This window comes from Netta rufina, assembly GCF_964035555.1.
Source record: "Netta rufina genome assembly, chromosome: 3".
Classification (NCBI taxonomy): Eukaryota; Metazoa; Chordata; class Aves; order Anseriformes; family Anatidae; genus Netta; species Netta rufina.
This window is the reverse complement of record NC_140125.1, coordinates 114,388,608-114,411,931: the sequence shown is the minus strand read 5'-3', so window position 1 is coordinate 114,411,931 and position 23,324 is coordinate 114,388,608. Positions and strand designations below refer to the sequence as shown.

The 23,324-nt window shown below is 39.6% G+C and overlaps 1 protein-coding gene across 6 annotated transcripts in view; it reads left to right on the top strand.

Annotated features, from left to right (window-relative positions):
- ITSN2 (intersectin 2) overlaps positions 1-23,324 on the top strand; it is a 78,433-nt gene that overhangs the window by 47,339 nt on the left and 7,770 nt on the right. For 5 of the 6 annotated variants that reach the window (XM_084284711.1, XM_084284707.1, XM_084284709.1 and 2 more), the window contains 13 exons: positions 332-468; positions 1,158-1,600; positions 2,700-2,821; positions 4,583-4,758; positions 5,055-5,199; positions 5,682-5,887; positions 6,761-6,825; positions 7,751-7,917; positions 8,236-8,281; positions 8,469-8,590; positions 9,026-9,122; positions 10,238-10,429; positions 22,496-22,617. In XM_084284711.1, coding sequence (XP_084140837.1) covers positions 332-468; positions 1,158-1,600; positions 2,700-2,821; positions 4,583-4,758; positions 5,055-5,199; positions 5,682-5,887; positions 6,761-6,825; positions 7,751-7,917; positions 8,236-8,281; positions 8,469-8,590; positions 9,026-9,122; positions 10,238-10,429; positions 22,496-22,617 — 2,040 coding nt within the window. Of the gene's footprint in view, positions 1-331; positions 469-1,157; positions 1,601-2,699; positions 2,822-4,582; positions 4,759-5,054; positions 5,200-5,681; positions 5,888-6,760; positions 6,826-7,750; positions 7,918-8,235; positions 8,282-8,468; positions 8,591-9,025; positions 9,123-10,237; positions 10,430-14,755; positions 18,386-22,495; positions 22,618-23,324 lie in introns of those variants that run through there. The other variant, XM_084284712.1, reaches the window with a different exon arrangement.

Genomic DNA, 23,324 nt, shown 5'->3' with positions numbered 1-23,324 from the left:
CTTCTTTGTTCTTAAATAATGTTGCGCTTGGACATTAAGTTTTATATTTTCCTGTTTCCCGTCACATTTGCCATTTTCAGCAGGTGTGTGACTGAAGGGCTCATTGAAAGCCTAAGTTACATAAAAGGCTTTGCAAACCTGGCAGCTATTTTTATACTTTGTTTGACTTTCTTTACAGTGACCTTCAAGGACTATTACAACTTCATATTACTTTGTTCATTTCTATGGACCAAGTAATACTTTGATTCACAAAACATTAAAATGCCTTGATGCTTTTCTCGAAAGCTTGATTTTATTTCTTTTGACGTACTTTATTGTGTTTATTTATTAGGACCTGAGAGAAAGTTACAGCACGCAGCAATTAGCCTTGGAGCAGCTCAACAAGATCAAACAGGACAAAATAAGAGAGGTAGAAAAAAGAAGAGCTGAACTTGCACAGAAAAAGCGACTGGAAGATGAGGCTGCAAGGTACCATGTCTAAAGTCTGTCAGCACTGCAGTTTTTAAAGAAAAAAAAAATGCCATGGTGACTTTAAGACACTGATTGTAATAAACAGGAAGTGTAATTGGTAAAAATACATCCTGGTTAGTTGCCTTAGAGAAAACATTTTATATGGAGTGTAACTGAGACAAGGTGTTCTGAATGTCCTCTTCCCAATCTGTTTTTATCATCATTTTCATAGAATTTGTAAACTCAGGTTTGGTAGGTAAATAAACCAAGTAATTACTCTTGCTATTAAGATTTTAGCTTCTTTAATAAATAATACTCACGCCTCTAAAATTCCTCATATTTTCTACCATGTTTTGCTAGCCTTGTACCTATCTCCTTACAAGCCCTTCTGACTAATTCCTAGTTTTTCTGTCATGTATGTTCAGACAACTGTGAGATAGATACTTAAGATAATAGGAAGTGCATTGACTTCCTAACTCATATGTTAATCTTGAAAGATGGATTTTAAATTTTAAATTTTGTTCCTTTTTAGAAGGACAAAAAGAAAATACAAATACGTTTTTACAATCTGCTTATTGCCCAGAGAGAAAAGTCATCAATATTATAGACATGGTTTTACTTAAAAGTGCAGATGATTATTCTTACAATGACTTTCATTTTTATGAAAAATAAAAATTCATTCTCACTCTCCTTTTCCCCTTTTTAAGGAAAGCAAAACGGGAGAAGGAGAACCGATGGCAGGAAAATATCCGAAGGGAAGAGGAGGAGAAAAAGAAGCGGTTAGAGGAAGAAAGAATGCAAGGAAAAGTTCAAGAAAAGCTGAAAGCTGAAGAAGCAGTTGCGCTGATGAGAGACAGGGAAAACAAACAACAGCTTCATGAAGAGGAGGACAAAAATAGGCAAGCTGCAATCTTGAGAGAAACGGAACAAAGACAGAGGCAACTGGAAGAAGATAAAAGAAAGCAAGAGCAAATTGCAAAAGAAGCTGAGGAGAGGCGTAAGAAGAACGAAGAAATAAAGAAGAAGAAAGAAGTGACCAACTCTCAAGAGACAGAAAAACGCGCTTCTAAATTAAACATACCCGAAAAGTTTGCAGATCTGTTGAAACCAACAGAGGGTAAAAGTCTTAAGCCACCCTGGAAAAATGAAGGTAATTGTAGCCTGTTTAGTTATTGCTTTAATGATTCCTATTTTCCTGAGTACCATTTCATTCTTTAGATGTATTAGTTTTAATGTAACACTGGCAGACGTATTGTCTAAAATATTGTAATAATAATAAACAAAGAAAGAAAGAAAACAAGTGTTCTATGTTTTTAGTTAGGTATAAATCATCCTATTAATTCAGTTTGTCTTTTGTCAATTATCACCACCTGCGGCCTTGAAGACAAATATTCCAGGGATCATGGCTAACAAATTGTGGATGTTGGAAACAGTAATATTTTAGCTTTTTCATAAAGCCAGAACTTTCTGTGATTAAAGCAGAATGCTAACATGGAGTTTTGTCAGGTAATGAGTGGATAGACTCAGTAACTTATTAATATTGAAATCCACTTTACTTCTGCCTTATTCAATGCATCTTATTAACAAAAATAAAACTAAACTTTCATTGTAGGACTTTGAAAAATGCTGGTTTAACAACGTTTTCACTAAAAGCAGTTTTGCTTAATCCATCGTTCGTTAGTTCTTGTAAGTTTTCATTAGCTATTCTTATCACTGAATTAAACAGGAACCAAGTTAGGACAGCACTGAAAGATATTTGCACAGCTTATCTAGACCTTGTAAAACATTCACTGTTAAGCAGCATCACTCACAGACTTTGAGAAAGCAGAAGCAAAGAAAACAGAAATTACGGTATTTTGCTTTGTGAGGTTTTCAAGTAAAATCTTCACAGTGCTGCTGAACACTTGTTGGAGCAGTGTTATCTTTTTGACTTGAAAATTAAATTTGTGTTAGACGAGACTATATTAAAGTACTGGTCTAGCCAGAGGTGTTTGAGAAAGGATGAGATCTCATTTTTTCACTTGGGAAGGAAATGCATTTTACTGTCTGCATTACATTTAGTGATTAGCATGTTAAACCCCTGCACTGTGTGCATCCCATCAGCATGTTACCTAGTGATCTCCTCCGATACTTGCTTAGTGTCTTCAAGGCAAGAACTGTTCTCTGCTTATTATATTCGTACATGTTGCTTAGCATGGTAGAGCTCCAGGTGCTTTCAGCTGCAGTAACTAGTTTTCTTATCCTTTCAGGCAATGCAATTAGTACCTCAGAGTCTAGGAATTCGGTTGCCTTCGTAAATTACAGAGCTTTATATCCATTTGAAGCAAGGAATCATGATGAGATGAGCTTTAATACCGGGGATATAATTCAGGTAAGATTTGCCATTCATATTTAACTTGTGAGAAAACAACCCCTTCCTCTGATCCTAAGATACACAAAGTCCTAGATGGCAGAAGCATTAGGTTGATAAATTTTAGATTTAATTACAATTTAAACTTGATCACTTCTTTTTAACAGGTGAAATTAGGATTAATTCAGATAAAATCTTTATTTGTATTTTAGAAATGTCGAGATTTTGTCTGGTATAACAGTAGTGAACTCTAAATATAGACTTTCTAAAATTGGATCAGGAATGATCTAGTTGCGGCAGTTTTTTGTACATTTAGATGCTGGCCTCTAAGTGTCTGCTTGAAATATGAGAGTAGTAAATAGAGGCACGAATGGCTACATAAGAAGACAAGATTATTAATGGCATTTGAAACAGGCCAGTTTCTTAACAAGTTGATGTGAAAGGTTCCTCTGAATCTATGCACCATTTTCTAATGTATGGTTAACATAATCTGTGTCTTGTTGGTATTTCCTTCATCTCTCAGGCAGATGCCCATAGCAGAGTATTCTGCATCCGTTCTGTGCAGTATTTTTCTGTATTTGTGGAGTATGATGTCTGTAATGTTTCAGAGGGATTATAAGACTAGAAATGTTTTCTGGCTTCTTGGTTGAAATTTGCTTTATTTCATTTAATTACATTATTTGTTAGCGTAAACAATTTTGAAAGTCTGTGCAGTCAGGTAGACTTGTGAAAACTGGTTTACAGCTGTGGTGATGCAGTTAATATACATGCATCTAATGTATAAGTGCATATGGATCTCCTTCACTCAGATTATAATGATACAGAGAGGTGATAGGGGAGAATTCAGAAAGCAGTTACAGAATATCGAAACCTTTAGGTATTAGCCTTCAGTTTGATAAGAGTTAAATAATTTATTTGCATTTTCACGCCAATGAGGTACAGACAAGGAAATAAAAGTTGTTGTTTTGTCTTCCCTTTCAGATAAAATTAACTGTCTCATTTAACTGCTGATATCCTGTTTTAGAAATATGCCAGCAGACACCGCCTCCTCTTCTACCCTCAAGCTCAACTAAGCTAACTAGCTGTTAGTATTTGATCAGCTGCTAATTTTAGCTTGCTTTTTCTTTCTATAGCTTTGACTATATGCAGCATAGCGGAGGTTTCATTACTGATAGGAATGTATAATACAAATGCTCTACTCTTAATCATTACAGTAAATAACAGATTTTTTGGATGTGTTTTGTCTGCAGTTAATTGCAGCACATCCTTCCTGCAGTCTTTTACAGAAAACCACTGAGAAATGTGGTTGCACTTCCCCACTTAAGACCACCGCTGTTCTCTAAGCAGAGCTGTACCAGTTTGTTGTGCTGCTGAGCCAGCCAGCCACTGCTTCTTGGTCTTGTGTTCAATGAAATGTGACACAATGCATTTGGCAAGCCAGAATTGTTCCAGGTATCATACGTGGTCCCCAGTGTCATGTTGTCTGGGGCCTGTTTGAAGGAATATGACATCTTTGAGGCCTGTCTCCACATGTCTCTGGATCTGGCTGGCAGATTTGGTGTATTACCTTGGAAGGAGCTGCTGGAGAGACAGTGAAATTGCATCATCCTCTTTTTTGAACAGGGCAAAATCAGCTCAGTTCTGAAAAACAGGGTGAAAATGCTGATCCTGTGAGAGTGCTGCATGTGCTATTCAGAGTGCCAACAGGTGCTGACTCATGAGATATCCTCTTGTTTCAGACAGCTAATTGTATTTTCTTGGTATTTATCTGCCTGTTCATAGGTTGATGAAAAAAATGTTGGAGAACCTGGTTGGCTTTACGGGAGTTTTCAAGGACGTATTGGTTGGTTTCCATGCAATTACGTAGAAAAAATACCAGAAGGAGAAAAACCTTTATCTCCTAAGAAGGCCTTACTTCCTCCTACAGTATCTTTATCTACTACCTCAGCTGCTTCAGAGTGAGTGTTTGTTACATTGGTGTTAAAATTGCTTTTTCAAAGTTAAAACGTAATGTGCTGTGTGGTATCATTCGATGATACAGAAAATATAAATATAAATGCAGAAAACTTCTTGACAAGTCTACCTGAAAGTGTTAGCTTGTGCATTTTAAATATTTGATTGTCTGCTTTGCGTTGCATAGGATGATTTATTTTATATTTATTAAAGAAAAAAAAAAAAAGCAACACACTGATTCTACTAAGATACTTTTAAAATAAAAACTGTCATGTTAAATATGTCTCTGTTCAATTTGCAGACCACTTTCACCAAGTAAATCTGCGGAAGAATCTGATTACCAAAACTTACATTTTTCTAGCCTGAACGTTAATACAGCATGGCAACAGAAATCAGCTTTCACTCGCACTGTGTCCCCTGGATCCGTTTCACCCATTCATGGACAGGTATATTGTGTGAGAGTGGAGAACTTGCTGTTCACATTAATGACACTTTTTTAAGAAAAAAACAAAAAACAAAAACACAAACACACTTTTCTAATTTTTCTAATACTGTGTGCACTGGGCAGGCAGGGGATAAACAAATTAGTCTGAAATTTCCACTACTGTCTATAGACATAATTCCATACATTTCAGTGGACTGGTGACCAAGAGTGCTCATGCAATGTGTTTCATAATTCTGTGATTGTTTTCACCTGTAATTAGACAGACAAGGTATTTGTAACGAGTAAGAAACAGAATTGAGAGAGTGTTCCTGAGTCTATCACTTACATACAGGAATGTAAAACATTGTCCAGGCACAAAGTAAAAAAGGTTCAGCCAACGCTTAGGAATGAACTTGCTTAGACATCAACATATGTTTATTTTTAGCACTTGTACCAGTTAGGGGTAGTATGGTCAGCCAACATCTCCACTTCTGTCTTAAACAGGGGCAACCTGTCGAGAACTTAAAAGCACAAGCACTTTGCTCTTGGACTGCAAAAAAAGATAACCACTTGAATTTTTCAAAAAATGATATCATCACTGTCCTGGAGCAGCAGGAGAACTGGTGGTTTGGGGAGGTACATGGAGGAAGGGGTTGGTTTCCAAAATCTTACGTCAAGCTCTTACCTGGAAGCGAAATCAAGAAAGAGGAGTAAGTGTGCCTTATTATTGTTTTGTTCTAAAGTTTACAAAAAGAGGTGTTTTAGAGTGCAAAATCGCTACAGTGCTTTAAAGTGCAGATTCTACATAATGTTCATAATTTACACCATACCATTTTAGGCCTTTATTATTTCATTCTAGCAAGCCAAGTAATGTTGGGCTCACTACTGAGTAAACAGACAGTCTTCCAAGCTGAGTGCTGTGAAAAGTCAATGGTGTTTGGTCATTCATCAAGTGCCAGCTTTCTTTTGGTTCGTTACCAAGTCAGATCTCTTGCAGTGGAGTTGCTTTGAGCCTCTGAAGGGTGCCAACTTCTAAGTGACCTACAAGGAATTCCTTAACACTCAGCATTAAAAGCTTGTAAGGCACATCTTACAGAAACAGTGGTATTTTTCTGTCCTGGAAGGATCCTTATGTCTATTCTAATGCTGTAGGTAACTGCTCAGGTAGTTATTAAAAGCCTGGTTACTGCTGGAGTGGTGGAGTGGCTGCACCATTGTGTGTGGATTGTTCTTGACATGTGTTACGATGAAAGTTCTTAGAAATACTCTGGTATGAGAATTTAGACAAAAAAAAATAATTTATTTTGTACTTCTTTCGGGTAGCATAATTTGTGAACATATCTTTTAGATCTATAATATTACTTTTTTTTTTTTTTTTTTGAAGTGCGGTGTGCACTTGGCTGCTACTGACAAATATCCATAATATCTGTCACTGTTTGACATTCAAAGAAGCCTTTGTAAATAATTTAGAGGAAATACCAACTTTAAGACAGCTAATGTGAGCTTAGTCTCATCCTAAGAAAGAGATTCTTTTTCTTGGTCAGATTTTTTAGTTTCTCAAACTTTTTTTTTTCTTACTGCAGACCAGAAGCTATTTATGCAGCTGTAAAGAAGAAACCTAATACACAGTCTTATACAGTAGGAGAGGGTAAGCCTGCGTGAAGTATATTACTTAATGCTACACCCTGTTTCTGCTTAACTGCATGTGACTAAGCTTAAATATATGAAAAAGTTCTGAGCAAGTCTTTTAATGTTTGTCCAAAAGATACAGTGCAAATATCGACTTATTATTATGGGAATCCTAAAACAAGAACTTGAGTAAAATTTGTAACTAATTAAGGTTGAGCTCAGGCATATTGTTTTTGTTTGTTGGGTTGTGTTTGATTGCTTGTTTGTTTAGGGCTTATGCTCTGGTAATTTGCTTCTGAAAATTAAAATGTCTCGTGTCCATAAGCTGCCTTCTCTTCCTGCTGTTTTCTGCTGTGCTATTCTGTGCTGTAGAGATAGGAGAAGGGATTTTAGTCTCCTGAATGTGGATTGTTCTCTTTAAATCAGTAAGGAGTAGAGAAAAGTATTGCTGCAGAAGAATTTGTCAGAAACACTTTCTAAGCCTTTTAGTACAGTATATTTGTTTCCCCAGTTGTTTTTTTTGTTCCAATTATGTTTTTCATTTCTGCTGTATTAGATAAGAATGGATTTAATCAGATGTAGGTGTGGAATATACACGCCTGCTATGAAACATGGAGGTAGGGTGGAGTACTTCCTATATGAGATGTAAGTTCTCTAGCTGTGGCCTACAGGCTTATCTGCAGTCTGTTCAAAGCGTAGTAACTCTCACTCTGCCAAATTAATTTGTCTGTAAGATGTTGTGTACCCTTAATTCAGAGCTGTAAGCAAGAGACCAGCTGTGATTACAGTCAGGCAGGTAGGCTGATACGCAGGCTTGCTAAGACATGATCCATGCTATGAACACACTCATGAACATTGATATCAAAGGTACTTTTGCTTGTGTCTGATGAACTTTTATCCTTTTATCTAAACTATTCTCTCCTTTATATGTACTGTGTGCACAGAGTATGTTGCGCTGTATTCGTATTCAAGCTCCGAACCTGGTGACTTGACTTTTACGGAAGGAGAGGAAATTCTCGTGACCCAGAAAGAAGGGGAATGGTGGACAGGGAGCATCGATGACAGAACTGGAATCTTCCCCTCCAATTACGTCAGACCAAAGGATCAAGAAGTGAGTTCTTATTTTGAGGCTTAGTTAATGCATGATGCTTTCTCTCTTTTTTTTTTCTGTTATTGATACCCACCTATTAAATTATGATTTTAAGTAGAGATTAAACTCATTTGCAGAAAAGAAGAGCATAAAGTTTGAGACCTGAATGAGAGCTCTAGCCACAGTGTCATATTGACTGCCTCAGTACAGGAGCATGGTATTTTGTTAAAAATGGCCTCAGAGTTAAAACCTCTATTTTCTTTTCACATGCTTAAAGATGGTGCAAAGTCTACTGGTTTTATTGCATATTAAAAGAAGATTGTTCTGTCTTTCTTGTAGGGCTCTAGTAATGCTGGCAAAACTGGAACAATAAATAAGAAACCTGGTAAGTGTGTTATAACTTTAATGTTTTGGACTGTTTTTAAAGTGATGATGAGTGGTTAGGTTCATAGCAGTGTTTTAATGGCAGGTGGTGTGTTTACCTACAAGATATGTACCAGTGTATTTCTGTGGAAATAGCTCTTATTGTAACAAAAAAGATAACAAATGCAATTAATATACTGTCTTTTCAGAAATTGCTCAGGTTACTACTGCCTATACTGCCTCAGGAACTGAACAGCTTAGTCTCGCTCCAGGACAGCTAATACTTATTCTGAAGAAAAATGCTAGTGGATGGTGGCAAGGAGAGCTGCAGGTAATTAATTGAAGGAAACATAATTCTGATTCAATGAACAGTAATGAGGTGATCTTTGGTTTCATTTGAAAAAACAAACAAGTATAGTGTTCCAAAAGCTGGTTAGAAAGTTGTGGTATCTCATTAGAGAATATATTTGATACATTAAGTGCAATTTTCGTAGAGCAAATATTCAGCCCTACCTTGAAATTGTGTACAGAAGTCATTAACTGCACTTCACATTTGCCAGAGCATATCAGGATGCAGTTTTATTTGAATTTGGCTGTTTTATCCTTTAGCTAGAATTTACCTTTTGAGTTGTTTAGTGTTTAGTAGGTGTTGGAAGACCAACTTTTTCTGTCTTTCATAGGCAAAGTCGCTTGACACATTTGTTGCATTTTTTCCAGTTTATAGACTGTTTGGTTTCTTGTTTAACATCTCTTTAAACATTTACAGGCAAGAGGGAAAAAGAGACAGAAAGGATGGTTCCCTGCCAGCCATGTGAAATTACTGGGTCCAAGCAGTGAACGAACCACATCTGCTGCTCCCTCAGGTGACCAAAAAAAAAAGATTTTATTTATATTTCATTTAAAGTATTTCATGTAACTGCTTTGGTTGTTCAGATACTAATCTGAATTACATCACTAGCTTGATAGTATATTTAATGGCCCTACCTTACTGTGCATCACTGTGGAAGGTAAAGTCCTAGTCAGCGTCTGGGTCTTTTGACAGACATGTCCGTTCAGATATCATCTCTGACCAAGAAAGGCAAAATCTCATGGCTTTTTAATCAAAACAGTTCTTCATGGGGTCCCTGCCATGGCTGGTACTTAGCTACCTACCTTACAACAGAAAATCTCAGTCATATGATGATGTTTATATCCAGAAATCTACGAGTCCATCTTCCATAGAAAAGCTTTTTAATTCTTCTGAACGCCCTGAAGAGCAACAATGTTCTTGTTTGGAAACTCCTTTTTCTTTTGCCAACTGCCAGCAACAATCTTACAGAATGTTAGCAATCATTGGCAAACACCTTAGAATTATACATGCCCTCCTTTCTAAGAAGGGAGACTGAGCTGCAATTTCCACTAGTGCTTTTCATTTGGATGGCTGGCTACTAATGAGATTATTTCATATAAAAGCAGTTTTTGTGGTTCTGCATGCTTAAATTGTGCTGTTCTCTGCAGCTATGACTTGCTTATACAACAACTTCCTAGGTATTACCGGACAAAACTTCCCTTTGGCTACATTTGTAATTCATGATTAGCTAATGTGTGTTTCCTCTTCCTCTGCTGCATTTTTCTCACAAGTATCAGCTGTAAGATAATCAAACTCACCTTCCCTGCTGAGCCAGTGGAAGAGAGAGAAGTACACTTGGTTATATTTAAAATGTTTAGAAGGTCGATAGATCCTAGTGCTAATGGAAATAATTTTCTGTGTACGTGCATAGATAGATACATAAAATCAAAATAAATATTTCTGCCTGGCCCAGTTCAAAATCTGAGTAAAAGAAAAGGGAGAACAGTTCTGCATCAAGATAAAATCATGTCTGGTATGTTTCTTATGTAACAGTTTATGTGACGTTGTTTGTTTCCTGTGATTATGTAAAATACTGAAAAAATAATACTTGTGTAACAGCATTCTGCTAACTTTGTTTTTTCTTAATAGTGTGTCAAGTGATAGCAATGTACGATTACATGGCAAACAACGAAGACGAGCTCAGTTTCTCCAAAGGGCAGCTAATTAACGTACTGAGCAAGGATGATGCTGACTGGTGGCAAGGAGAAATCAATGGTGTGACAGGTCTCTTCCCCTCAAACTACGTGAAGATGACCACAGATTCTGATCCAAGTCAGCAGTGTAAGCAACATTTTTCTTAAAAAAAAAAAACATTTTGTTACTTTATTTCAAAAGTGCGTTGCTCTTCTTTTGCTTTGTGTTTGAAATTTAGAGTTCCATGCATCCACTGAATTTATTGGTATTTTAAATGGTCTTTCTTTAAATACCTTACTATAGTTCTAAGTGCTTTAAATACTTTTCTATTTAACCTACGAACAACCACGTTACCAACCAGCCAGTGTGTAATAGTAAGGGTGCAAGGGTGAGCTAAAATATTAGATTTGATAGGTGATTACCTTCCATTAAAGATGCTGATATTTGATAACTTACACTGACAGGGGGTCAGTGCAGGTATAGTAAGCTTGATTGTAGAACTTCATTGAGTTTTATAAAATATGAAAAAAGTGTCTCCTGTAGTCAACTTTAACTTACATTTAAACTATTTATCAAATCAGTAAAAATAGCCACAGAATGGATTAAAAAAAAAAACACAACATAGAGTAAATTTTGCACACAAACATAGTAAATGTTTCTCATCCCCTGCCCACCTTTTTTTTTGTTTGTTTGTTTGTTTGTTTTTGTTGTTGTTATTTTGTTCCCTCTCCACGGAGGAAACTACCTCTGTTCTTACTCACCTGGCTTTTCATCCTGGGGCACTGTGATTAAATCAACTTTTGATCAGCCCGTGACGTCAGTGGCATTGGGAGCCCACCTGGGTTTGGTCTAAAAGTAGATCCTTTCAATACCAAGCCTCCTCCCTTCACTTGCTGTTTTTCCTTAAGCATCATTTGTATTTTTCACAGTATAAAGACGTGTATCTGGAAGTCTGCTTGAGTCTGGTTAAAAGCTAGTCTGTAGGACCAGTTTGCAGTTAAGATTTGATCAACTTAGCTGTACTATTAGAGAATTCACAAACCTAGTAGAGGAGGTACAACTTTGATTGGGAAGATGAAATATTTTCCCATGGTAGCTTGCTATGGTACCTGGTCAAAATACAATATTGCACCATTCTTGAGGTTTGTAGTTAAATTACATCTGTGCTAACATTTTTGGTAACACAATGATGTGTTTTTTTTTTTGTTTTTTTTTTTTTTTATTTTAAATGCTTCTGACTGGCATGGCTGTGATGTCAAAATCTGCATTTAGATTGAACCTTAAGTACTTTTGATTAGACACATCTAAATGACTGAAATATTCCTCTAATTTTTTTCTCTTTACATACAGACAAAATCTCAATTTGGAAGAAATAGTATAGACTAAATCCAGACAGGCCATGAAATTAAGGTTAATGGGAACATTTGATGTGGTAATCTTTCTCGTTCTCTGTTAAGTCATTAGACTCTTTCTCAGACTTCAATGTTGAGGATTAAAAATATTTCCAGCCACATAAATTGTGGCTGTGTGAAGAGAGTTGTCCTCTGAAAGTATATGGACAAGGCCAGCCAGTGGCAGTCAGCAAAAAGCAGATCTCATCTGTACTTGGCTGTTACAGTTCTGTTTGTCTGAGTTGTTGTTGTCGTCTTTTCTGTGAAGCACATCTGCTGATGCTAAATTAAGAAAACTTGCCTATTGATGAATTAAGAATGTGTTGAAAATCTAAACAAAAAATTCTCTGAGTATTTCAAATAAGCCAACTCGTGAATCAGTTTTGTGCTAGAATTTGTCACTCTTGTGTAGTGTTAAAACATGCATCTGGAAACGTCAGGAATAAAACAGCAGTATTCTGTCTAGACCCCTCTCAAAACCAGCATGGCTTAAGTGCAGCATCAGGCAAACACCTTTGCACAGATTTCTGTGATGGCTCACGTCAGCTGGGCTGCTTCCACACAGGGTGAAGTCTGAGCTAGTAAGCTGTGGTAGCAGTAAGCTAGCACTACCTTTCTATAACCATAGAAATGTTTAAATAGGTACTGACTGAACTTTCAAACATCCTTGGATATTTCAAAAATTATTTTTTTGCTTACACTTAAATGTAGTGCAGAAACTATTACTGGTGTTCTTGACAAATTGGTAAGGAACTATCCCACAGAACTGTTTCTGTGGTCTTCTAGGGACCAGTTTAGACATATGATAAAAATCAGTATAATTTATAAAATGTATTCTCATATTTTAAAGAATTCTTAACCTAAGTATTGTAATGCTTTTGACAAATACCAATTTCTCTTACTGTCCCTTCTAGCCAGTCAAATATAATTGTATTTGAACGGGAGCAGGCAGATAGGATTTACTCAAATAGGTTTGTAGCTTATGAAAATTATACTTTTCCCTCAAATCTAAACTCTGTTATATGGGCCACCTTTGCACCTAGAGTCTTTCCTGGGGCTTACTATTTACAACTGTAATGGCAAACTTCCCTAGCAGAGCAGTAACTTAGCTGAGCAAGACGATTCTTCTCTTCGGTTGGTGTAGCTGTACGCTCTGCCATGAGGTCTCTGCAAGGAAAAATAAAAAATAAAAAAGGATATCACAGTTCTGTAAGCATGTCTCTTACTACAAACCAGCTCTTGGTGACTGCAGAACAGAAAGCACTGAGAGTCCTGCTCTCAGCGACCTTGGTGATGGTTAGAGCCACTCAGGTTTTAATGGCATTATAATAGCTCTTATTCTAATGTTTGCCCTCAAATCATCCTCATGCAAATAAAGACATGCAGAAAGTTTTAAAGCATAAATAGCTATAGATTTACTTACAGGAGTATCTATTATTTTCTTGTCTTTGAGTGCTCGCTCATCCACTGAGGGTCAGATCTTACGTGTGCTGCCAGCATATGCGTGGTGCGTCTCTCCCAGGCTTTCCTCCTGCTCTTCTCAGGGAGTGCAGGTGGGTGAGTGGGGAGCCCTGACCACTTGACAGGTCTTTCTGATGGCCTGGCCTGATCTGGACGTAATTCTGTCACCGGAGACAATCTTTGTCTGCTTTAAACAGTTGGGTTTAGGAATTTGTTCCCTTACATATTGGCTTTTTCAGTCTGTCCTCTTGTCCATGGGACCAGTCGGAGCCTTTATTTTCTTTAGCTGCAACTTTTTCCCCTCATCCACCTCAGACGGAGGCAGGACAAGTGGTCCGGCTACACTGGCGTACTTGGTTGCTGGATGTCTTTTGTATCAGAGATCTGCTCCTTCCCTCAGACACATTGTTGCTGAGAGCTGGCAAACTCAGCCAGGTCAACCTGCCTGCGCTCATTGTGCAGAGCATACGTGGAGCTCCTCTTACCCGAGGTGTCTCTGCGATTTCTCTTTCATCGTACTGAAATGTACCCGTTCTTTCTGCTTTAATGCATGCATAGTTCCTGTTTCTGTCCACTCTTTTTCCTTTCCATGTACCAGTGCTGCTGAAGCTCCTCTTGCATCTAAATTATTCCTTCAAGTGCTTAGACCTGAGCTCCAGGTAGTCCCTGCTGCTTGACAAGCGCCTTCTTCCCCCCCCTAAATCTCACTGCTGTACCTTCTGTCAGCACAGGGGCCTTGGGTGAAGATGGTTAGACTGGAAGCACTGGGAATAACAGATCCTTTCTCCTTAGACTCTTGACACGCATATGGCAACAGTGAATTTCCTTAGCAACACACCTCATGGTTTTAGTAATACCAGTGGATCTACCTAATTTTTCCCTCCCAAAGCCTTATGTGTACGTGAGACACATTAGAGAGAGACACGAGGCAAGTCCTGTCCTTTCACCAACTTCTGTCTTCCCAGATGTTTATTCCCATGCATGAAAGATCATAATTCCTGTTCACCATGGTCTAATTAGTGAAGCTGACTCATTTTTAAGGGTGTTCACGCTGAAAAACCAACTTGTGCACCAACATACTTGGGGCAGGTGCGTTTCTGTGCCTGAATGTGGACGCTGCTGTGGAAGGACTCAGTGTTTCTCTTACTGGCTATCAAGTAAGGGGTCAGGTTAGTTTTTATGTGCCAATATGAATAGCACTTGGGCTTTTCTTTATAAGTTGACTTTCTATCTGCTTTTCTAATGCCTTATTACAAGTTTTTCAGGAGAAATCCTGGCTTTGTTGAAATCTCAGGGAATTTTGCCATTGCCTTTTAAAAACCACCTAGGGCTTGACCTTGTGTGTTAAGTCTGCATAACAGAAGTCTTCTTTGAGAAAAAAAGTGAGTCAACTGCAGTGGTTTTGAGTCAGTGATGGCTGGTCGCAAGTACTTAATGCTGGGTGTGTTTATAAATGCCAAATTGCAAGAGTAGAAGCATATTATGTCTGTTTTCAGAAAGCTGGGTGTTAGCTATTCCTTTCTGACCTTTGTGGTGTTGTTCTGTCTGTCCATAGAACTCATATGTTTCACTCTTCAAATTTATGTTCATTTTATCCTTCATTTTTTTTTGTTTTTTTTAGGACCCAATGTTGTCTTCCAGTGTGAAAGCACCTCAGAGACCCACTATCCAAGTTTGACTGTAGCGTGGAGGCAGGGTGGCCAGCCCTGCTCAAAAATCTCTGAAACAATCCTTTTGCTTCGTTTGAATGTTAGATCCAGTCAAGAAATTAGTTTTTTTTTGTGGGTTTTCTTATAACATTTACAGTTGATTTGTAAAAGGAGAAAGGATAGTGGGTCTTTGTGTGGCTTTCACTGCTGTTCATTCTTGTTTCCTTTAGCATTTTTCTTTGGCATTGATAATCCTAGATCATTAGCATGCATATCAAGTTATCGTTTGCATGGTGGGATTGCAGACACACAAAGACCCACTATTTGCACAGTTTATCTGAGCTGTTTTGAATGGGCAGTTGTGTTCTTTCAATGTTGTACTGTACATACTTTGCAGAATTAAAATGTTCGCTGATTACTGTTCTAATGGATTTGATTTGATCTTCTGCATATTGAGCTTTTAAAATGACAGCCCGTAAGGCTCATCCAGAAACCAAACCCTACCTGTCTGTACTGCTGGTGGTCACTGTGATTACAAACATGCTACACGATCTAAGATTTAGATCTGGTGCAGTCCAGCCTTTAAATACCCTTTTTACTGGGGAAAGAAATATTTAGCATAGAATGGAAGATACTTTTTATTTTCTTCCTTCACAGTAGTCCTATAGCAGGAATTCAGGTTGTTTTGGCTTGATAAGTTGTACCCTAAACAACCTCCTGCCTTGATTCAGTTTTAGCAGATAGTGGGTATGTACTAGTTAGTGCAGTACTTGTACAGCCTCTGTGCTACTAGACCCTTGCTCTGCTCCTTTTTTTTTCATTAAATAGTTACGGTACTGAGTGGTGTTTTTATCTCGCTAAATTCTTCAGCGACATAAAGTAAGTACCAGCTGAAAGCTGCTGCTCTTCTGTTTGGTAAATAAATAGCAGCCTAATACGTAGGCAGCCTTGGTAAAGAGATGTTGTCAGAAGAGAAACACTAACAGACACCTGGAGCTGAAGGCAGGGAACTTTGGTTTAAAAATGGACCTATATTCCTCATCTACAAAGTGGCCCTTGAAGGCACAGTTACGGCACGCTAGCGATACAATGCAGTAAAGGTGCCCACATTTTTTCGGGATGGGGAGAGAGAGGAATTGGGACTTCAGGACTATAACCCTGATATCCCTTTAGATAAAAGGATTAATCAATAGCAGACTACTCATCTGATGAAATAGTTCTTTGATCCTGTAACAACAGGAGAGACCTAGTCACACACAGTATTTAATTTAGTTGGTTTCCTGAATTTGGTAACAAATCAGAAAAGGTCACTTATGCAATCAGAAATGTTTACAAACCATTGTATGTTTACTCTATTTATATATATATGAATGTTGTGAAGGTACTATCAGGAAAAGGTTAGTCAAATTGCAGAGATTTAAAAGCCTTTCTCCGAAATTTCTATTGAAAAAGTGGAATGTTACATATTTAATATACTTTATCAAATGATGTATATGTGCCCTTTAGGTCAGAGGTATATCTTTTGTGCAATACAGACTACAGCAACGTGCCTACATAAAACTACAAATGGATTTTTATTCTGGATGTATTTTGTCTAAACCAGTATTTTGTCATAGAATGAAATGTTACTGTAGGCAAATAATGTGCTAGATAATTTCTCCAGTATTCTAGCTGACTTGTTTTCCTTTTGAAACTACATTTTTAAATATTTCTGCTAAAATATGCTAATCACTCTGAATTGCCTTCTCTTAATTTCTGATTTTGAAGGTCTGTTTAATGCAGACCGAACTTTGTTGTGCTACACCAGTGGCGTCAAGCAGTCAGTCACTCACGTTAGTCTGAGAATTAGGTGATCTTATAAATTATCCCATTTCTAAGAGGCACTGTGAACCTGTGGGATTTAAGCTAAGCTGACTTCCCAAATGTTCAGTGTCAATTTTCCTGGAATGCCAAATTGCTACTCATTGATTTGGGAAAAAGAAAAACAACTTCAAATCACATCTGGGATGATTTACAAACTAATATCATGGCATTTTCCAAAAACAGCTGCCATTCTACACAATTTTAATGGTGCAGTTGGAGATTAGGGTAGTATCAAGTACAGTTTCACCCAAGTAGCCCTGTCGTTGGGTACGTAGATATGAGCATTACTAATTATTGCAACAGCTGCCCCTCAGTTTGAACTGATGAGTATCGCAGTGAAGCATTTTGGGCTTTCACAGTTACCTTCTGATGATTCAGTATTACTTGAGTATGCTCTAAATTCTCTAATAACAATGATAATAATAATTATAACAATAGACTTAATAATAATGCTGATTGAAAGAGACAATGTCCCTGCCATTGGTATTTCTCTTTTCAGAAGTCTGCCTAATACAGGTCAAGCACAATCACCTGAGAGCTCTGCTCTCCTGTCACGTGCTGGTGCAGAAAGAATCGCACAGCTACATCAGGCTGTCAGTAGGAAAGGCTCTGCTGAGGCTGTATGTACTGCAGGATTTTAAAATAATCTATCAGCAAAGAGGTGCAGCTGATGGAAGCTGTATTTAAATCAGATTTTTTGATTTAAAAACATCCAGTCTTTGCTGATTGTATGTAACCCTCTCTCTCCTTGATAAATGACCCTGGAGTGAGGTTCAGGTATTGTCCCAGCCAGCCAAGTAAAACTGGCATCAAAGTGCTCATCCTGGATTTGGGTGAAGACAGTTCAGCTAAGGACAGGGTGAAAGCCAGGGATAGTTCCTGAACTGACAGTCCTCCCTGAAGGCCTGAGAGGCTAAGTGTTGCTCAGAGCCACAAGATGTTAAGAATGAAGCAGAACATGATATTGCCTGCAGCGTAGCACTGGCTTAATGCCGTTTCCTATGGGCCAGCAGAGAATGGGGCTGTTGTGTAACTGGGTGCGAGATTGCAAATGGTACTGAAGTGCACCAGAACAAGGACTGAAGCGCTTCCTAATTTTGTAATTGTCTGGTTTGCACCAAAACCTACAAAAGCTTAGTTTTGCAAAAGCTTGATTTCCAAAGCTGAGTTCCCACTCAGCGATTAGATCCATGCAGGAAAGCCTCGTGCGACCACCGAGACCCGGTGCAGGTCTGGGCGTGCGAGTAGTGTGAAAGCAGAGCGCTGCGCTAACGTCATCCTTACTAGTGGAGTTAGGAGCACAGGAGGCATAAAGCCCCACTCAAAAGTTACACGCTAACAGTCACAACACACCCTACCAGTCCATGACCACATGTCCCACCTTGGTGCTTGGTCAGACCGTATCCCTGTGCGGTGCTTTGGGGTCGGGGTAAAACACCTGTACATAAGTCTGCTCGTAGGAACGCTGGCGAACCTTGGCCTGTAGTCGTGTTGGGAGCTGCTGCAGGGTAACGCTGCTTTGATGTAATGAACTAATAAACTGCTACTTCATGGTGTGTGCTGCCTTAAAATTACCTTGTGTTGTTCTCTTCAAGCTAGAGTATTAACGTGTGGGGATGGTTGTTCAGACATGCAAATGCAGGCTGTGCTTAGCATGAGGCAATTGTTCATCTTTGTTTTCAAACAAAGTTGTAAGATAACTATGCAAATGTACTTTATTAAAGGGACGCATAAAAGGATCTAGTTTGTCTGTTGTGGTTTTTTTGTTCACCTGGGGAGGTTTGTGTTTTTTTTTTCCCGTCTGAATAGTTGGGACAAGCATTATGTTACCTGGGTCTGTGACACAGCGACTTAGTTTTGCTTTTTACCTCTTGCAAATTGAATCATTAATTTCTTCTTTTGTAGTGGAGAGAATAAACTGCACGTAGTGATTAGGGGTGGTTGGATACAACTTGGATTATGTTTCCTGGGGCCTGATGGAAACCGACCTTTTCAGATTTGCTGGATTAGCTCCTTGCACAGGTTCCAGGAGGCGCAGAGGCTACGGACAGCTACAGGCAGTGACAGGAGTACGCTGCAAGTCAGGTAGCCTCTTGGTGTGCCAGCAGAGCTGGGAATGTGAGAGAGATTCCCTGACACCATCAGTCTGTTCTCTGCCTGTAGTGAAGGGGCTCCTTTAATGCTGCTCCACGGTGAGATGTGCTCTTTCTACAGTAGCCTAGGATTACAGAGACAGGTTAATACAGACAAAAAACAAAAGCCTTATCCGCTTTTTCCAACCATATCAACTGGTTTGAGCTAAATCCACAAATCTTAAACCAAGCTATCTGCTTACAAACGGAGTTTACTAAAGTAGGCCACATCTGCCCTGAAATACTCCTCACTAAATGACCTGGCTGTGATGCCTCACAGCTTGCTTAGGACATATACTTCAGGGAAGGTGCTTGAGCTCATGTTTGAGGCTCAAGATGTCTTTCCAAAGCTGTCATTTTTTTAAATGTGTTTTTTCATTGTTTACTGAGTGGGCAGCATTGCTGGGGAAGCGGGCAAAGCATGTGGTGCCCAAGCAAATCTGGGCATCTTTGAGAGCTTTGTGTCTGGCTGGTTTTTAGCTCAATTCTTTGGAACTGGATTTAAGTCAAGAATTGAAATACATTTCCCCTTCTTGAACAAAGGAAAAAAAACAATATATTTTTTTTTGAAATGGTGATAGATGTTGTTCATCTGTCTTTCACAGAAGGATTTCTTCAGAAAGAGTCATTCTTCCCCTAGAACTTACCTCAGGTCCAGAATATGTCAGTAATTTGAAAGGTCCCCTCTGCCCCTGGTTTTCAAGTGTTTGAATCTCACGCAGGGTAGAAAATCTTTGGACTATGAAGCTTTAGCTTTCCAAGCAGGGTTAACTAAGTTAGTAGCAAGAAAGTATTTCTTGCTCAGGTATATTTGGAGAGGGAAGTGTAATTTTAAACGTAAGTTTAGAGACTGGGATTTCCTGTTTATAAACTCTCCAGCTCGTTCTCCCCTGCCGCTGCGAGAGAGCTGCTTCCCCATCTTGGAGAGCAGGATTTAACACGAAAGGTACCACAGCCGTGGCAGGCATTGCTCTCTGAAAAACCCTCTGCTTTTACAAGCTGTATGGGGAGCTTGCGACGAAGCTTCACAAGGCAGAAGCCAAGGCAACAGCTTTCTGCTGCCAAAAAAAAGGGCGCTCCTCTCGCTTCCACGCGCGTTCCTGGCTACTGGACTCGCAGAAAACAGCTGTTTTCCTTTTCTCCCTCAGGATTCCTTTTCTGCCAGGCTGCGAGCTGGGAGGCAGCGAAGTGCCAGCGGTGATGCAGGGAAAGGAGGGAACAGGAATGTGGGAGGAGAGAGGTAGAGCTGCGGGCCCACCCCTGCTGCAAGGGGTTGCCACGGCCGCTTTAGAGAAAGGTTGGCGAGGGTGAGGCACGTTGCTGTATTCACTCATTCACCTTCTTCCCCTCAAATCCAAAGGCCTAAATTTGCCTTCTAAAATCAGATGTATGGATTCCAAGCTATGTTTTTGTGCTACTATCGTCAGAGCCATCAAAACCCAGAGCTTTTGGACTGATTTAAATATAAGAGCGTTCATCCACCGATCCCAAAAGCTGGCAGTCCAAAGGCAAGGTTAGTACAGGGGCCAATTAAGTGAACTGCGGTTTTGTGCCTGACAACGAGCTTTATAAATCAGATTATTTTAGGTGCGTATAAAAGGCGTGTTTGCCTCCCAGTTTGCTTCAGCCTGACTTAGCAGGAGACAGACACAAACCCAAGGGTGTGGGTGGTTCAGACAGCTGTGGTACAAGCAAACACCAGCGGGAGCTTCAGTGCTTTGCTGCCCTGGTTGTAGGGCTGTACCTCGCAGCGGAAGGAAAAAACACGTGGTCAAAGCTGAGATCTAAGGTCTGAGTCTGGGCAAATAGAGTCTGACTATTGTGCAAGGACCTGACAGGCCTAAAATTAGGACTTGTTGGTCGTAGGAACACTCAGGACCACGTAGCTGGGCTTAAATTTGGTTCTGCACATGCTAAAGAATGACACCAGAATCCAGAAGTGGCACGGGTTGGCCAAAGTAAAAATTGATGGGTGATGAGATCATAGGAATCAGTTTGATCTATAGCTTTACTCCCTTTTCTCTTCTGACTTTGGCTTGATTTTAACTTTGGAAATAATTAAGTCTGAAAGCCTTGTTCTCCACAGTTGGAAGAGCTGAAATCCCAGATCCCTTCATCAAAAGTAGTATTTTTTCAGTCCTTGTTTGAAAGCTTCAGATTCGTGATCCTTCCGGAGGGCACATGGCAGAAGTGAAAAGCCCTCGTTTTAAATCGAGCTGTTGTCTTTACTGCTGTACTCCTTTGTGTTGCCCCAAGGGTTTCCCCATTAAAATACTCTGAGTGGTTTCCTAAAACTTCATCTGACGAGTGTTTCTCTGGCGTGGCCGTCTCTTTTGCTGAAGGGTGCTGCTGCTTCCAAGCAGCTGGGTGCCTGCCCAACAAGAAGGACACAAATCTGGAAGTTCACATTCAGCCACTGTCACATCAAGTTCAGCCAAATGTTCCCCGTTTTTTGGCTTTTTTTTTCCTTTTTCTTTTTTTTTTTTTTTTTTACAAATGTATTATTTATTCGTTTTCATGTCATTGTTTCGGGCAGTCTTCCCACAGGCAAGTCTATAAACAGGCAGCAAACAGAACGAAGCCTCATTCTGATGCCCTGGGTGCGTTAGGGTGACAGGGGAGGCACAACCCTCGGGGCTGTAGGTCGCGCTGCCTTTCTCTACACCTGTACACTGTCAAAGAGACGTCGTTCCCCTAGAAACACCTGGTCTAAAAGAGTTGCTGCCACATCCTTTCTGTTATTCTACATAATCAGTTCAGATTTCATCCAAATCTTATGCAGCCACATCAAATGGGAGATGTAAATCCTTAAATACTCTGTAATTGTTTCTTTTCATCCCCCCCTGCTACGTTGCAGTGCTCTGCTAGCACGTGATGGTCAACAGACGGATCGGAGTTTGACTTCACCTATTCCCCTTTACCCATCTAAATATATTCACCACTTTGACTTTGCTTTTACCGGTTTTAATTTCAGTTACTAAATTTCAATCACTGCTGTCATGTCTACTAACGTGTGTAACGGAGAAAGAACGAAGCTGTAGGGTCTGCATGTTAGCATAGAGAACTTGGGGTTTGTGTCCCTGGATGTCTGTGTGTTCCTCTGCATGATTTTGATTGTTTATACTTAATGCATCAAACCAATTCAACGTATCCCTGGCTCATTTGGTTTCTAAACCAGAAAGAAGTTGTGCAACTCCGAGGTTTGTGCAACTATGAATTTTGCATTACATGTTTGCAAACTTCTGCTGGTGGTTTGTAGAGTAAATTAATAATCAAGGCAGAGTGTTTTAGAAATGGGGTGGAGGTTAAAGGTGCAATGTCATGAACTAATGCCAGACACGTTCTGGATGACTTCGTCTCACAACAGACACTGTGTAAGGTAAGAGAAAATCACAACTGTGATTGAAAACAGCACTGCAGAAAAGGAGAAGAGGGGGAAAAAAACATAAGATCAATGGAGTTACATGAAGTTAGGAATTCTCATTTGCATCACAGCTCAACATAAAGGGATGCTCGAAGAAATAAAAAGGTGACAGAATGAAACCTGGCACAAAGAGGGGAGGGGGCTAACCACTACACTGTTTTTTATTGAAACCCAAGAAAGAAGAGCTGTGCATGTAGTCTGAGTCACAGGTTGGTCTGTGTTGATGCAACGTTGTTAAATCACCAGATGTGGTGGCTTGAGCGGGATCTAAACTCCTGGCTTGCTTCTTGTAGGGTGTGCTGATCTCCAAAGCCTTGATACTATGCAACCCATAGAGAGGAAAAGACAGGGCTACATCCATGAACTCATCCAGACGGAAGAAAGGTACATGGACGACCTCCAGCTTGTCTTAGAGGTGAGATGTCGTGCGTGTGAAAACGTGTTTGGACAAACACCACCTTGGTCCTACAGAACAGGAGCAAGTAAAGGGATCCTTAGAAACTGGGAAATGCTAGAGGAAGAAAGTGACATTGTGTGAGCACCTCCTTTTCTAGTGAACATTACGTGGTCACCCAACAGGCTAAAAAGTCACGCTGTGAAAGACATTGCTCTACAAAGACCTTAGGATTTTCCAAACCCTGCTTTTAAGAGTTTGGGCCAACGCTCAGTGTAAAGACGAGGGGCAAAGGTTGATGGGCTGTCTGGCAAAGCTGCACGGGCTCATGACAAACTCTGAAAGTACCATGAAAGTTGATCATCTGCCTTTGTCTCTGACTTTATTTCTAGAAGCAAGACTGCCCTGCTAGGTGGGCCAGCATTAGACAGTCCTGGGAGTCTTGGTCTCTCTACATAAAGTAACTGGTGGAGTGTTAAACCTTAAAATAGAGCAAGTTGCAGAGGTGTTCTGGTATCCGGAGGTGTTGCATGGAGGAAGGAAGGAAGGGGTAGCTCTACGTGTTAGCTGTGACCGCTTTGGGCATGGGACAGGTGCAGTGTCTGCAGCGTTTGACTGAAATTGCAGGAAGGTTCTCAGGCTGTATGGTCAGCCTGTGGGTCCCAGCGCTTGTCCCAGCTTCACAAGTGGTGATGCCACCATCAGAATGAGGTCACACGTGTAGGAAA